Source organism: Dendrobates tinctorius, unplaced genomic scaffold, assembly GCF_039654945.1.
Source record: "Dendrobates tinctorius isolate UK_male_01 unplaced genomic scaffold, ASM3965494v1 ptg000063l, whole genome shotgun sequence".
In the NCBI taxonomy this organism is placed as follows: domain Eukaryota; kingdom Metazoa; phylum Chordata; class Amphibia; order Anura; family Dendrobatidae; genus Dendrobates; species Dendrobates tinctorius.
The window spans coordinates 10,861,628-10,879,307 of NW_027361731.1; the positions used below are offsets into that span (position 1 = coordinate 10,861,628).

The 17,680-nt window shown below is 47.1% G+C and overlaps 1 protein-coding gene across 1 annotated transcript in view; it reads left to right on the plus strand.

The window, feature by feature from the left end:
- Positions 1 to 17,680, plus strand: part of LOC141094349 (uncharacterized) — a 113,873-nt gene that overhangs the window by 49,074 nt on the left and 47,119 nt on the right. The window contains 1 exon segment of the mRNA XM_073580188.1: positions 11,545 to 11,550. Coding sequence (XP_073436289.1) covers positions 11,545 to 11,550 — 6 coding nt within the window.

Genomic DNA, 17,680 nt, shown 5'->3' on the forward strand with positions numbered 1-17,680 from the left:
TGATCCTACTCCTGGGGGTTGGCCCTCTTCCCCAGGGGTTGCTCGTTTAAAGGACAGTACCTTGCAAAATGACCTGCCTTGTAACAGCGGCGACAGATGGGACGTCCGTCCTGGTCATAGCGATCGTTGTTCCTTCCTCGAAGTGGCGGGGCTCTCCTCTGGAGCCACGGGACATCCTCTGGACTGGAAGAAAGCTGGATCTTCTCCTTGGAGGACACCTGCAGGGACTGCACGGTTTTGGTAAGTGCAGCCATTCCTTTGGTCAGCTCCTGGACCTGAAGACGCAGCTCCTCTGTTGGATCTTTATCCAGGGTCTGGGCATCAGCCTCCACAGGGATGGAAGGAAAAGGTGTTTTTTCCTGGTGGTAGGTGATCGCTAGGTGCCTAGGGGGCGCTGGACGGCTGTCAGTTGATTCCTGCAGTACCCGAATAGCCCTGTCCTTAAAATCAGCAAAGTTCAGATCAGGGTCTTGCAGGGTTAGGATGCGTGACTGCCCCCTGTGGGTACTGGACAGGAGTCCTTCAATGAACTGCTCCTTTAACAGTTTGTCTTCTTTCACGCTGTCAGGGTCAACTTGCTTAACTGCTCGCAGCGCCTCCTGCAGGTTGAGGGCATAGTCCCTGATACTGTCTTGTGCCCTCTGCTTACAGCCAAAGAACCTCATCTTGATTTCAGCTGCAGTGCGAGTGTCAAAAGTGCTCTTCAGCTTGGCAAGGACCTTTGCAACAGTCTCTTTATCGGTGTCCTGCCAGGCTTTCACCTCCCTCAGTGCTGCACCCGTTAGCTGTCCAATCAGGATATTCACTTTCTGGCTTTCAGACAGGGGGTAAACTTTAAACAAGCTGCACAGTCTCTCTTTAAATTCACTCAGGGTATGTGACTCACCCGAGTACTGCGGTAGCCAGGCCGCTCCCAGTATGTAGGGCATAGACAGCGGCATTATGGGGACCGCTACGGGGGTGCTCCTCCTCGTGGGGCCGCGGGGTTGGCAACGGCGCCTGCCGCTGCATTATTGCCCGGTGCGGACATCCTCTTTCCCCCTAGTTAACGTTAGCTAGGCCGGGAGATTGGGGTGAGCTCCTCGACGGCTGCTTCACAGGCCCGATGCCCCGGGCTGTAGGCCTCAGCTCCTCCCCTTCTCGCGCGCTGTCCTCTCTTCCTACGCGGCACTTCTCTTCTTCGCGCTCTGCGACAGGCTCCGCCCACAGAGGCTGCCCCTCTTTCTTCCAGCGCGCGCCAAGCAGCGCGGCAATGGCGGCAGCTGGTGCCAATTTCACACACAGTCAATTGTGCAAACACAGTCTATGGCACACATGACCCGGGGGGTACCGGGCTCCGAAATCCTGTTCGTGATGCCAAGTTGGATCGCCCTCCCAGGGCTTTGGGGTACTCGGTACCGGGCCGGTGTCAGGGGGATGTGCTGCGGTGGCGGTGACCCGGTCCGTGGACCTGGGCGCCCAATAAAATGGTGGTTTAATGTGATGGTTTATAGAGATAGTTTGTGACGCCACCTGTGGTGTTTGGCAAGTAAGATGTTAAGCCAACGCTGGATGCAGAACTGCTGGGACTGATGACAGGGTGCAGCTAAGATGGTGTAGCTCCCCACAGGTGGAGCTGTAGTCCCAGGGCAGTGTAGATGTAGCTGGCATGGGGATGTAGCAGTGCCGGAAGCGTAGGGAACAGACAAGACACAGCGGTTGCAGTTTCTGTACCTTTACTTGGTGTATGCAGTCCAGGGTCCTGATTACAGATGGTATTGGAGCAGGTTAGCCTGGAAGCAGATCAGGATTCTCTCTCAGCAGAAGGGCTGTGCAGTCTCCTTCCTAGCGCTTTGTAATGTGAAGCACTCCAGTACTTAGTTACTCTGAAATGCCTCCTGACAGATGTTCTCAGAACCTCACTTGCACGGCAGACAGCTGTAGCCTCTCTCGGGGACTCCTCTCTTGAGTCCTGGCTCTCTATCCAAGCTGCTGTTGTGCCCTCAAGTCTTAGATGGGAGCAGGGCATTTACAGCCTCCTACTCCTCTGGTATCTGTGGCAGGACCGTTAGTATCTGTACCACCGTGGAAACCAAGCTCCATTTCTTGCGCTCTTGCAGTGAGGTAGCTCTCCACCCGGAGCTCAACCTCCACTTCTCTCCACACGTCTGCACACGTGGACCTCCTCACACTATCTGACTACTCCTTCCTCTTGGCCCTCAGAGAGCACTCCTCCCCTCAATCCTGGTTCAGAGTTCCCCCTGTTGGCCTGGAGTGGAACTGTGTTGCATGCATTAGGTTAACTGCTGGAGAGACCCATCACTGCTTCCAAGCCTGGCATTACCCTCCCCTGGAGGAAGGCAAAGCCAGTGTGGCGACCATACTCCTGGGGGTGCCACATATGGAGCCTCAGTACTCACAGTGCACAGACTGGAGCAGTTCACCTCGAGAACAGGGTTGAGTGAGCAGTGTGTGTGTGTGTGTGTGTGTGTGTGTGTGTTTTTTTTTTTTTTTAAATATCAGGAATTGTGGAAGCATCATATTAAGAGAAGAGCTGTTGTGACTCTCATACTGAGTGTGGGGTTGGTAGGAGCCATTATTCTGGGGTTGTTGTGAATTGTAAATGCCTCCATACTGATTTGGAGTTCTTATTTTGTGTAGCTGGTTGTGGTGGCCATAATACTGTGTGAGGTGCTGTGTGGGGCGTGAGAACACAGGAGAAGAATTTCCTAGTGATGAGTCAGATAGACCTTTGGACTATCGGATTGTAGTCCTCCTGAATTGATATGGTGTTGTGTGCCAGGAGTGAGACATCAGATAGTACAACCCCTGGCAAAAATTATGGAATCACCGACCTTGGAGGATGTTCATTCAGTTGTTTAATTTTGTAGAAAAGAAACAGATCACAGACATGGCACAAAACTAAAGTCATTTCAAATGGCAACTTTCTGGCTTTAAGAAACACTAAAAGAAATCAAGATCAAAAAATGTGGTGGTCAGTAATGGTTACTTTTTTAGACCAAGAAGAGGGGAAGAATTATGGAATCACTCAATTCTATGGGAAAAAATTATGGAATCATGAAAAACAAACAAAAAAAACACTCCAACACCTCACTAGTATTTTGTTGTACCACCTCTGGCTTTTATAACAGCTTGCAGTCTCTGAGGCACGGACTTAATGAGTGTCACACAGTACTCTTCATCAATCTGGCTCCAACTTTGTCTGATTGCTGTTGCCAGATCAGCTTTGCAGGTTGGAGCCTTGTCAGGAACCATTTTCTTCAACTTCCACCAAAGATTTTCACTTGGATTGAGATTCGGACTATTTGCAGGCCATGACATTGACCTCGTGTCTTTTTTCAAGGAATGTTTGCACAGTTTTTGCTCTATGGCAGGATGCATTATCATCATGAAAAATTATTTCATCATCCCCAAACATCCTTTCAATTGATGGGATAAGAAAAGTGTCCAAAATATCAACATAAACTTCTGCATTTATTGAAGATGTAATGACAGTCATCTCCCCAGTGCCTTTACCTGACATGCAGCCCCATATCATCAATGACTGTGGAAATTTGCATGTTCTCTTCAGGCAGTCATCTTTATAAAACTCATGGATTCATCACTGAATATGACTTTCATCCAGTCATCCACAGTCCACGATTGCTTTTCCTCAGCTCATTGTAACCTTGTTTTTTTTTGTTTAGGTGTTAATGATGGCTTTTGTTACGCTTTTCTGTATGTAAATCCCATTTCCTTTAGGCGGTTTCTTACAGTTCAGTCACAGACATTGACTCCAGTTTCCTCCCATTCGTTCCTCATTTGTTTTGTTGTGCATTTCCTGTTTTGTAGTCATATTGCTTTAAGTTACCGGTCTTGACGCTTTGATGTCTTCCTTGGTCGACCAGTATGTTTGCCTTTAACAACCTTCCCATGTTGTTTGTATTTGGTCCAGATTTTAGACACTACTGACTGTGAACAACCAACATCTTTTGCAACATTGCGTGATGATTTACCCTCTTTAAAAGTTTGATAATCCTCTCCTTTGTTTCAATTGACATCTCTGGTGTTGGAGCCATGATTAATGTCAGTCCACTTGGTGCAACAGCTCTCCAAGGTGTGGTCACTCCTTTTAAGATGCAGACTAATGAGCAGATCTAATTTGATGCAGGTGTTAGTTTTGGGGAGTAAAATTTACAGGGTGATTCCATAATTTTTTCCCTCTGCTTGGTCTAGAAAAGTAACCATTACTGACTACCACATTTTTTGATCTTGATTTCTTTAAGTGTTTCTTAAAGCCAGAAAGTTGCCATTTGAAATGACTTTAGTTTTGTGCCATGTCTGTGCTCTGCTTTTTTTCTACAAAATTAAACAACTGAATGAAAATCCTCCAAGGCCGGTGATGCCATAATTTTTACCAGGGGTTGTACATTCTGAAGGTAAGCAAAGATATAAGTGAGAATTCAGATTCCAGGAAGAGAGAATAGCGGAGACAAAGAGCTGGGTGAGGTTCTTAGCTCAGGTTTGCTGGACTATTGGATCTTATAACAAAAGTTATGTACTGCCAGATGTAACCGGAAAGTTCCTGACTCTGCATAATGCAGAAAAAGCATTCATAAAGTGTACTGCTTCATATCTGAGGTATATACTTCTCATCAAGTTCTTCTTAAATAAAGAAAAATTTGTTTTTGAACTTTTGGTCTCCCTCATTCATCTCCATAACATCTGGTCCGGGCCTGCCAAGTACAACAGCAGCATGCGACCTGCAGAGTCAGGAGTTATGACTCTGCCAAATATATATATATATATTATTATTTTTTTTTCTTTACGTTGGGGGACCCAATTCCAGCTATTGCTGTCAGACCTGTAATTTCTATCTACACCACTGTGTATAGGATAATAGAGTATAATAAAGTAGTTATGGACGTGGCTGACATTGTGCAGTGACTCTGTTTTCCATATAGTGACGGATATTTCTTGTTGCTGAAACTGTGATATCTTTTTCCACATTAAACCATTTTTTAAACCCCTCTGATCAGTGCGATCATACAACATACAAGCCTCTGATGGCTCCGGTGATGCACTGTACTACTGTAGTGCCGTATATCATCACTGCCTGTCAGTGTAATACTAACGGCCCCATACACGAGATAAGTGATGGCTGAACGGTCATTTGGCAGACGGCTATCTCTCCCGACTCCCCCATACACACAAATATTCCAGCTTTCCTGTGGTCTGTATGAGAGAGTCGCCTCCAGACTCCTCTAGCGGAGGATTATCTACAGGAAGAACAAACGGATTATCCTGTGAAATTCAGGATGCCAGATCCTTCTCTGTCATGACATAATCCATCGGGTGACCCCAAATCTAATATATAAAGCTCAATGTATGTACTATATGTGTGTGTGTGTGTGTGTGTGTGTGTATGTTCGGGATAGGCATCCTCACCATCGCAGCTACAGCCACAAAATTTGGCACAGTCACACGTCTGGACCCCGAGAGTGTCCTAAGCTATGTTGTGAGGCGAAATTTTAACCCCGCGCATTCCAATTCACCAAACAGTTTTGCCCCTGTCTACATAATGGGGAAAAAGTGTGTGCGCATCAAGCCCCGCCCCTTATTATGATGTCATAATGCCCCTATCTACATAATGGGGAAAAGTGTGTGCGTATCAGGCCCCGCCCCTCATTATGATGTCATAATGCCCCTATCTACATAATGGGGAAAAGTGTGTGCGTATCAGGCCCCGCCCCTCATTATGATGTCATAATGGTTTCCATGGCGACGCCGATTCATCATAGGTTGCAAACCCCGCCGCGCATTATGATGTCATAATGGTTGACTATGGGATGGAGGATATGTATGACGGGTATATGGGCACGGGACTATGGGATGGCGGATATGTATGATGGGTATATGGGCACTCTACTATGGGATGGAGGATGTGTGATGGGTGTATGGGCACTGCACTATGGGATGGAGGATATGTATGATGGGTATATATGGGCACGGGACTATGGGATGGGGATGTGTATGATGGGTATATGGGCACTCTACTATGGGATGGAGGATATGTATGATGGGTATATATGTGCACGGGCCTATGGGATGGAGGATGTGTGATGGGTATATGGGCACTCGACTATGGGATGGTGGATATGTATGATGGGTATATGGGCACGGGACTATGGGATGGAGGATATGTATGATGGGTATATGGGCATGGGACTATGGGATGGAGGATATGTATTATGGGTGAATGGGCACGGGACTATGAGATGGAGGATATGTATTATGGGTATATGGGCACGGGACTGTGGGATGGAGGATAATTATAATTTGTTGTAACTAACCACAGTTAGTTACTATGCCCGGGCAGCGCCGGGCTCTTCAGCTAGTACAGCTAGTTCAGATAGTCTCCCAAACCCCCCGAAATCAGTGCTTTCTCTAGTCCCCTTCCACGACAGCCATATCGGAGGATGTCTCCCCACCCTAATGGGGGACAGGAAATGCACAAGAGGTCAAATAACCCTCCCCTTCCTACAACCTCCAGTGTTTTTCCTGTCCCCTATGGGGCATGAAGAAGTCTGAATAGTGCTGCCATGGCCGGCAACCGGAGGCACTACTACATTTACCTGGAGCCGGGCTGCCGACGGTTGGGGGCTCTGCTCTCCTCCGCATGATGGCTGCGCCCGTCTCCACTTCAGCGAGACTTGGGACCCTGTCCGCCTCTCCTGCACCCCTTTGCGGGGTAAAGCAAGGCGGTGATGTGCGGCTGGGGTCCTATGTGAGCTCCCCGGTGTCCCCTCCCCATGCAGCAGGCATACGTGGGCACCGGAAGTGATGGAGGGACCGGCGCCGAACATCAGGTTTTGCCTCCCTCCTGTGTTCTCGGCTGGAACGCTTATGCGGCCGGTATTACCAGGCCGCCGATAGCATCTCGGCCCCCGTCAGTGGCTCTACCGACCGGCCGCTAAGCAAGAGGCTGGAACGGGACAAGGGGGCGGAGCCAGCAACCCCAAACGGGGTGTGGGAATGGGACGGCCACTGCAGCTGCAGAATCAGCTACGAGGAGGGGTGATTACAATGACCCCACCTGTGGACCAGGGGAGGAGGAGCACGGTACACACTGGATTGGACCTCAGCTATTAAAACCCTGGTCTGGGTGCGTCCAGGTAAGACCATTTCTGTACAGGTGACTGTGACAGACTGGCCATGGACGGCGATAAGCCCTCACGATCTGCTTCTGCGGAGCCCAGCGTTCACCCTCCTTCTGTAAGTAGCGGGGTTGGTCCCCCCTTTATTCTGTCCGGGTGGTCTCTGAGGTGACTTAGTATGCCTTCTCTCTCTGTTTTAGGGAGACAAGGCCCCTGACCCTATAAAGAAACCGAGCCGCAAGTGTGTGTGTGGTACGAAACTTCCCTCGGCATATAGGAAGAAGCTATGTTAGCACTGCACAGATGATGTAATACATGCAGAGCAGCCCTCCCTACTGGACAGTATAAAAACCCTCATCAAACAAGAAGTCCAAACTTCCATGATGGCTGTTGCCCAGACCCCGACGCCACAGCCCCCTCCTGCTAGAAAAAGGGAAGCGGCCCCGGTGGAATCTGACTCGGACTCGGGCGAAATTGATACCTCTAACTCAGAAGATGCATGGGAAAATGAGAGTTCCACTTCCGCCCCCAAACCCAATAACAAAAAATACTACTTCTCATCTGAGGACATGGGGGATTTAGTTAGTATGGTAAGGTGCACTATGGGATTGGAGGAGGCAAAAGTGGAATGCTCTATTCAGGATGAAATGTTTGGGGGACTGAAGCCCAAATATCAAAAGGGGTTTCCCATTCACGAAAACATCCGAAACCTGGTTATGCAGGAATGGGCCCTCCCTGAGAAGGGGTTTAGTGTCCCCTCAGATCTGAGGAATCAGTTTCCCTTAGAGGGAGATTGCTCCCTATGGGAGGTCCCTAAAGTGGACATGCAGGTGTCCAGGGTGACTAAGAGAACGGCTCTTCCATTCGAAGATTCAACTCAGCTCAAGGATCCCATTGATTGGAAAATGGAGAGCCTGCTCAGGAAATCCTGGGATGCCTCCACAACCCTGCTTAAGGCCAATATAGCCTCTACGTGTGTAGCCAGGTCCCTATTTCGCTGGATGCGTACTCTGGAAGACAACCTCACTCAAGGGACCTCTAGGGAAGAAATCCTTGACTCTCTTCCCCTATTACAAAAAGCAACAGGGTTCCTAACTGATGCTTCTGCGGAATCCATATGAGTAGCAGCAAAGTCTGCGGTTCTCTCCAACTCAGCCAGAAGAACACTGTGGCTGAAATCTTGGGGAGGAGACTTTACGCCAAAAACAAAACTCTGTGCGATTCCCTTCCAGGGATATTATGTATTTGGCCCAGCTCTGGATGACATTCTGGAGAAAGCCACGGATAAGAAGAAGTCGCTTCCAGAACAAAAGAAACCTAGGAAATGATTTTTTTGTCCCCCCGTGACCAGCCCTCCCAGAGAGATTTCAAAGGGAAGGGCAAAATGGGCCAGTGGAGTTATCTGAAAGGAGGTAAATATTCTGGCCCCGCAACAACAACAAAACCCTACGGACAAACAATGACAGTATTCCGGTCGGGGGCTGACTCTCGAATTTCATAGATCAATGGCTGTCCATAACCTCAAACCAATGGGTTCTTCGCACCATTTGCGAAGGACTGATATTGAAATTCGAGAGTCCTCCCCCTCAATGCCTGAGAATTACCTCCCTACAGGCGCACCTCCAAAGATCCTTGCTGTCAGACATAAAAACACTTCTGCAAACAAGAGCGATCTCCCCATTTCCACAACAGGAGATAGGCAGAGGCCACTACTCTCGCCTCTTCGTAATTGTAAAACCCTCAGGGAAGCACAGGGTTATAATAAACTTAAAGCCCTTGAGTGGTGAAATACAGACGATTCAAGATGGAGTCGGTCAAATCAGCAATCCCCCTCATAGGACAAAATTGGATGATGGCCACTATAGACCTGAAGGATGCTTACTATCACGTCCCGATTCGTCCAGACCACAGGAGATTCCTCAGGTTTGCGGTGTCCCAGGGGTCCCAGGTCAACCACTACCAGTTCAATGTCCTACCGTTCGGGGTGTCATCAGCCCCTTGAGTGTTTACCAAGGTGATGGCAGAAGCAATGATCTTCATTCGCCAGCAGGGGGTCGGCATTGTCCCATACCTAGAAGACCTTCTAATAATAGCTCTCCATCCATATCTCTCCTGAACCAGGATGTAGATCTCTGGAAATTTTACAGTCCTTGGGCTGGATTCCCAACCTGGAGAAATCAGACCTTCATCCCTATGCAAGGAAAAAGTTCTTGGGGATACTCCTGGACTCAGAAAAGCAAACATCTTTTCTACCCAGGGAACGACAGCTCGACCTTGTTCAGAGAGTCTCCAAGTTCAGAGACCAGAGGGCACCAACCCTAAGAGACTCAATGTCCATCCTGGGTTCGCTTACAGCATGCATCCAAGCCGTCTCCTGGGCTCAAGCCCATACTCAGATCCTTCAGTCCTATGTACTCCGATGCTCGAAGAAATGTCGGAATACACTGACCAAGAGAACCCCTCTTCCAGGTCATGTGAAGGCGTCCCTCCTATGGTGGCTGAACTACCAGAATCTCCAGCGGTGTGTCAGCTGGGATCAGCTCCCCCTAAAAATCGTCACCACAGATGCCAGTCAGAGAGGCTGGGGTGCTATAGTGGAGAAATCACACTTCCAGGGGATATGGCCCCCAGACGTCAGAGCCAGCTCCTCAAATGTGAGAGAACTGAAAGCTGTAGAAGAAGCATTGAAGGCAGCGTCAATCCTTGTCCAAAACCATCATGTACATATCTGCTCAGACAATATGACTACAGTGGCCTTGTTAGGCGTCGGATTTCTGCGTTTACTCTGCAGGGATCCAGACCCTCACATTCTGCAATATCCTGCTGTTTATCTACTGCAGAGGAGATTGCAGAGGAGATTGCCTTGCAGCAAATCTCTCCTGAGGCTAAGTCCTTCTGTCCTCCTACTGAGCATGCTCATGGGACGATCTCCCATTGGAGATCGGGAGTCATGTGCTCAGGTCCCGCTCCAGATCTCATTGGTCCATCTCAGAGATTTGGAAGCTTGCGGAAGGTCCCGGCTGCTATAAAAGGCGCGCATGGCGGAACAGCCATGCTCTAGTATAGACTTATTGCTGCTGTGTGTATGAGGACGGATGTATGATTCTGGTGAATGACTCATTATAAAACCCCTTCCCTCTGATATTACGTATGTGGTTAGGGACTGAGTTTAGAATCAGCGCCAGTGCTCCTCTGCTGCAACATCCACAGCTGCTTGTGCCTTAGCCTTGTCGTTTAGCGGCAGTGTCCACGCCACGCTGCAGTAGCAGCTCCTTTGCATTTGCAGTTGCGACGCTCCACAAACGGTAGGTCTAGACGGACGTAGTGCCGCCGTCTTGGGCTACTCCTGTGACCTGATACCGTGTGTGCGTTTTTTACTGAGTACTGCGACCTCAACAGGCTCAGCCTTTTGTATTTGTATTTTTTTGGCATCTCTGTGAATTAACTGAGATTGCTCTGCACCCCTGGGTGAAGTTTAACCCTGTGCGCATTACCGCCATATTGCTCCTGCCACCACTTAGTAGCGGTTATATCTCCTACTGCACGGTGGACCCCGAGCGGCGAACGCACTTTGTTATTATTTTTAATTATTGCGTTCCGCCGTTCCTAACAGTCCTACATCCGTCACCAAGGAGGCACGAAATTCTTCAACCTAAAATTGGTGGCTGAAAGAATTTTTTCTTGGGCAAAGAAACATCTGCTGTCTATATCAGCAGTACATCTAAGGGCATTGGACAATGCGGAGGCAGACTTCCTCAGCAGGAAGGATGTTCATCATGGGGAATGGAGCCTAGACCAAACAGTTTTTTTGTCTCTGGTGTCAAGGTGGGGAAATCCCAATGTGGACCTTTTTGCCAGCGGTCAAAACGCAAAGGTGGAAACGCTTTTTTCCCTCAGTCCCACCGACGGAGCGTGGGAAGTAGATGCCTTCTCCCATCCGTGGCAGTTCGATCTGGCTTACGCCTTCCCTCCGATTCCCATGATAGCGAGAACACTACAGAAAATACGGGCAGAGCAAGTCACTACAATCCTAGTAGCTCCCTTGTGGCCAGGGAGAAGTTGGTACGGAGCCCTACGAAACATGGCTCAGGAAGGTTCAATACTTCTGCCCAGAAGGCCAATCTCCTTCACCATGGCCCTCTACTGCACCTAGACTCACACAAAATGAACCTTGGGCCTAGCTACTGAAGCCGGAATTCTAAAGGCTAAAGGCCTATCCGAAAAAGTAATACAAACTCTACAGAAGAGTAGGAAACCAGTGACTAACGCCATTTACGGGAAGGTTTGGAAGACGTTCTCATCTTGGTGTTCCCCAAATGCTCCAGATCCTTTCGATCCTAATATCGCACAGACCTTAGAGTTTCTTCAAGATGGCCTAGATCTGGGGCTCACACCTAGTACTTTAAAGGTTCAGGTGTCAGCCCTGAGTTCATTCTACGACCAAGATCTGGCAAACCATCGATGGATCAAGCGATTCATAACCTCAGCATCTAGGATCCGTCCCAGACTCCATAGTCAGGTCCCCCCTGGGACTTGAACCTAGTTCTCAGGGGCTTGACCAGGGAGCCATTTGAACCACTGTCTTCCACGACTCTGAAAAACGTAATGCTAAAAACTGTCTTCCTGGTAGCAATTACTACTGCAAGGTGCATAGGAGAATTGCAGGCCCATTCAATACAGGAGCCATACTTGACCATCACGGATAGGATCATCCTGAGGTTAGATCCCTCCTTTATGCCTAAGGTAGTCTCGAACTTTCATAGGTTCCAGGACATTGTATTGCCTTCCTTCTGTCCAAACCCCTCCAACACGAAGGAAGAAGTGTTTTACACCCTCGATGTCTGTAGAATAGTTCTCTTCTACCTCCAGCAGACGGAGAGTTGGAGGATTGACCAGAATTTATTCATTCAAATTTCCGGTCGAAATAAAGGCAAAAAGGTGGCAAAAAATACAATCGCGAATTGGATCAAGCAAGCTATCAGCCTCGCCTACTCGTCACAGAACATTCCCCCTCCTACATCTTTAAAAGCCCAATCTACTCGTTCAGTATCAACATCATGGGGAGAAAGAGGGAGCGCATCTTCTGAGCAGATATGCAGAGAGACCACTTGGTCGTCTGTCCATACATTCACCAGACATTATAGATTAAATTTCAACAGGGATTTAACGTTTGGCAGATGTGTTCTGCAGGCTGTTGTCCCTCCCTAAGAAATTAGTTGTTGGTATTCCTCTGATATGACTGTCGTGGAAGGTGACTAGAGAAAATAGAATTAGTCTTACCAGTAATTCGGTTTCTAGGAACCTTCCACGACAGCACTAATTTCCCTCCCTATCTGATTCTCTTCTGGATGCTTCCTGCACTTTGGTGGTAACTATGCATACTAGTGTGTACAAAAAAAACACTGGAGGTAGTAGGAAGGGGAGGATTATTTAACCTCTTCTGCATTTCCTGTCCCCCATTAGGGCGGGGAGACATCCTCCGATAGGGTTGTCGTGGAAGGTTCCTAGAAACCGAATTACCGGTAAGACTAATTCTATTTTCATGTAACTTTAGTCTAATGTGTATGGGGGCGATAAAAGGTATCTTTTTGGATGCTGCCTCTGGCCCGGCCTAATAGACCGTCATACATTGCAGGCCCAGACACCATTATTAGGCATGTAAGTATCGTAGTAACTAGGCCGCCTCATACTATCAAGTACTTGGGGGTGGCGGACATTCAGCCAAACTCTGTCACACCGTCTTAGATGTCATGTTTGCCTTTGGCAGCAGCAAGTAGTTAAACTGCTAGGGTTTTTGTTGCAGCCGCCCCTGTGCCATCCCTGCTGTGTACATCTATGTTCTGAGACCCAAAAGAGTTAATTTCTTTTTAAAACAATTGTTTATTGTGTGAAAAAATAAAATGTGTCTTCTGCTCTTTCCATGTTTTTTTCTTTTTACAAGAATTGTTGGAGCCAATTTTGTTTAGAAACATTTTTATATCTGCTTTATTTCTGGTGTTTTTCTTGTAATATAGGAAAGTCTAAGGCCAGAAATTAACCCCATAAATCACTGTACATGGAGACTTTGGGATCAGATCATTTCTTTCCGCGGTGTTTGTGGAAACAAAAAATCTTTTCTAAAAGCCTCAAACTTCTGTGTGTGAATCAGAGCTGAGATCTAACGTGATTGAAGATTACAGTGCGGGGAAGACGGGAAACCTTCATATAGACGGCCGGTGGGGATGGAGTCAGTGACGGACTCTGGACAAATATGTTTCTAGAGCCGTAGTAGAAGATGAAGATGTCGTCCTCCTCATGAAGTAGTTATTTCTCCTGTCACGTGTAATGAATATCTCCTGCAGTATTGCTAATGCCGATTCCAGTGTCGGTAAATGAGACGAGAATTAGCGTTATGGAAGATGAGTCTATGAGGAACGTATTCAGCTGCCGACTCCGAGGAAGAAACTGCTTGTTGTCTGTGGCCTAAATATATAGGTTTTATTAGTAGATGTAAAGAAGAAAACTAAATACTGTAAGACTGGACTCACACGTAGCGTTTTTTTCGTGCTTTCACTGCGATTTTAAACGCTTGATTTTGCCGCGAAAACGCAAAAAAAGTATGCCATGCAATCCTATGGGATTCCCAATGTTGTGCTAATGCTGCGGATTTTTCCACGGCGGTATCGCATCGTGGAAAAATACGCAGCATGCTCATTAATTTTGCGGAATCGCGGCGATTCCGCCCACATAGGAATGCATTTTTCTGCTTACTTTCCGCATGTGGCTGTGCCCACCATGCGAAAGTAAGCAGAACATTTGTGGATGGTACCCAGGGGGTGGAGGAGAGGAGATTCTCCTCCAGGCTCTGGGTACCATATCCCTGTAAAAAATAGAATTAAAATAAAAAAATCATCATTTTCTCACCTTCCGATGTCCCGCGCAGCGTCCCCAGGCTTTAGCGATGCTCCAGCAGGTCCCGTTCCCAGTGATGCTTTTTGAAAATGACCTTTGACGATGTCATAGTCTCGCGATACTGTAGCGGTCTCGCGAGACCGCGACGTCATCAAAGGTCATTTCGCAATGCATCACTGGGAACGGGACCTGCCAGAGCATCACGATGATCTGGAACGCTGTGAGGGAGGCAGCCTCAATAGTAAAACGTTGGTCACACTCGTCAAACACCATGTTTGACGAATGTGACAAACCTGTCAATCAGTTTTCCAAGTGATGCTACCGATCGCATGGAAAATGCTAGTATTCTGCAAGCTAATTATGCTTGCAAATCGCTAGTTTTTCCGCTGAAAATGGGCAGAAATTAAAATGCGGTTTTCTCGCATATTTCCTGCGGAATGGAATTCAGGAATTCCCACGGAAATCTCCATGGGAATTCTGCTACGTGTTATGGTGTAGTGACCACTGTGTCCGCTAGGGGGCACTGTGTGGGTGTCCCAGGACAGGCGTATAAGCATTTCCAGTGTCCTGATAGGAGTAGGATGCTGAATCATCGTAATGTATCTCAAGGTGGGTGGCCTTGGGATAAAGGCTTGATTATGTGCTGATCAGCAGAGCTGATCTTTCGTGCCAAGAAAGAATGTATGAATGCTTGTAGGACCTGTGATAAGGTCATAGCCATGTGACCCGGTGGGCGTTACTACGGACCATATAAGGTGGCCAGGGTAGGTCACATGAGTGAATGCTGGGACCCGGTTGGTCCGTATCAAAGGTCTCGTCTGGGCTGACGTAAGACCGACAAAAGGAAGATGGGTCTGCCTTCCTGTACACGTGTGTGAGAGTTCCCTGGAGGGAATGAATGTCTACACTGAGAAGCAGTAATCCCGGACAGGGGATATAACTCTGAGACTAGAGAACCTGTGTACTGGACATTACACAACCTGTGTGACCACAGGATAAGCAGAGTGAAGCTCTGTCATGGACGCTATGCTGGTGTTATGAACTTTCTGTTGCTGTTCCTGGTTATGATGCCTAATAAACCACATGGACTGTTGGAGTTATGTTAAGAAACCTGTGCCGGATGTGATTTATTGGCTGCCAAGCGAGTGTCCCCTATCTGAATAACAAGCGCTGCCTTACAGTGTGCATATAGCCTAAAATAATAAATCTCCTCATATGTTTCCCTTATTATCTCCAGTAATTGATTACACAGGATTTTATGATGTTACATCGGCTCATCTTCTCATTCAGATCTCTACAATATCGGATCCTCTCAGTAAAGATCTTCTACATAAGAGAATTTTCCTGATTTACCCATCAAGGATGGATATGGACAGAGACAAGATGGCAGAGAGGATATTACACCTCACCCTAGAGATCCTCTTCCGGCTTACTGGAGAGGTGAAAGATTCTGATGGCGTCACATTACATCATTCTTATCTATGGGAATAACAGATGGACAGAACTGGAGAGGTGAGGACTCTGGAAATGTCTGTAGTGAGATTTATTAATGTCTCTCCATTACCAGGATTACACAGTAGTGAAGAAGACCTCTAGTGTGAGCTGTCAGGACCCTGTGTCTGAGGGATGGAGAAGACCCCTGAGCCCAATCACGGGGCCTCCACCTCACCCCCTGATACCTGAGGACATCAATGACCAGAAGATCCTAGAACTCACCTACAAAATGATTGAGCTGCTGACTGGAGAGGTGACACTGCTGGGAATGCTGGGACATTATACAGTAACACTATGAAGGGATCTGGGGATAACGGTATTATTTTATGTGTCAGGTTCCTATGAGGTGTCAGGATGTCGCTGTCTATTTCTCCATGGAGGAGTGGGAGTATTTAGAGCGACACAAAGATCTGTACAAGGACATTATGATGGAGGTTCCCCAGCCCCTCACATCACCAAGTAATAGACAGGACTAAATACACACGGCCTATAATTATCTGTATGTAAAGAATGATTTCAGTTCCTGTATGTGTTTCCTCCAGATCTATCCAGTAAGAGGACAACACCACAGAGATGTCCCCGTCCTCTTCTTCCACAGGACTGTAAACAAGAAGATACCATTGTTCCTCAGGATCATCAGGTAGATGGAGAGAAGGTGTCATGAGATCTCCCCTATGATGTGTAGACGGCTGTGAAGGTCTTGTGCTCAGTCTTGTTTTATCCACCAGTATTATATGTTTTATACTTGTGTAATGAGAGCGGTGGAGATGGCAGGATTAGAGCTGATCATAGATGGGACTTCTCCATCTTTCTGTGACTTTAACAATATTTGTTTCAGGGTGAAGATCTGACCCATATTAATACTACTGAGACATATGTGAGAGGTGATGAGTGGTGTAAAGAGGAGATTCCTACATATGACTACCCAGGTGAGTAGTAACCACTAAATGCAGAGAAGTCACAGATCTTTCTCACAGGAAAGATATGTATCTTTGTACCATGTTAGCTACTAGATAGAAATATATTTAGAATTGAGAGTCCTCAGCGGTTGATTCCTTTTAATGGCTAACTGAAAAGATGGTAACAAATTGCAGCTTTTGAGACTACTCAGGTCTCTTCATCAGGCATAGAATAATACAAAATCTTAAGAATCACATATTTATACACAACACAGCACAGAAAGAAATAATGCAACAGATAAGACAAGTGACGTGAAGCACAGCTATCATTATGGGAGGGTGATAAACAGTTGTGGCCATAAATATTGGAACAGTTCATAGTGTGAATGTTTTATTGTCCTCTGATAGGGGTCTGGTTCTGTGTTGTGATGACCCCACAAGGTCTGGGGAACAAATTACTTAACTGATATAAAAAGACATGAATCCATGAGACACATTCATTCCTGCATTGAGATTCTTCTCAGTCACCGGCTGTGGCTGCTTTGTCGGAGGTGTAGTCTGGTTGTATCACAATCATGTGATCACCATTTTGCCTCTAGACCACAACATTCTCCTCCTCCAAAAACTGTTCAAATGACTGGGTATTGAAAGCCCTTTTCCATAGAACTTACAACCTGGAGGATCCACCTACCCCCTGGGGTCAGAAGACGCCTGCCCTTACCTGCCCAGGTCTGTAAACTACAAAGCCAAATGAGACCGTATGTAGAATGTGCTGACAAGTTAGAAAATCACTTGAAGAAAAGTATTATGATGAGTTTGTAAGAGAAAGCGGAGGGTAATGATGCTGTTGGCTTCCTAGATCCCTGAGATCTTATTGGATGAATCTACCTTCTCTCCCTTCTGTGCTGCTGAATGTGCTCATATGGTCCCTACAAGACCAGGTCTTTGTGGCCAAACTTCACTTTTATGATTGACATCATTAAATGCGCAGTGAGGCCAAGTGTGAATTTCTGTACAATAACAACAGAGTTTGCCTTTATCCTGACTTTTCAATTTGTATTAAAGCTCTGTATAAATGCACCTGCCCTGTGATAGTCTCAGGGTTCTGTTTGAAGCACAGAGAGCATCATGAAGACCAAGGAACACAACAGGCAGATCCGTGATACTGTTGTGGAGAAGTTTAAAGCTGTATTTGGATACAAAATGATTTCCAAAACTTTAAACATCCCAAAGAGCACTGTGCAAGCAATCATATTGAAA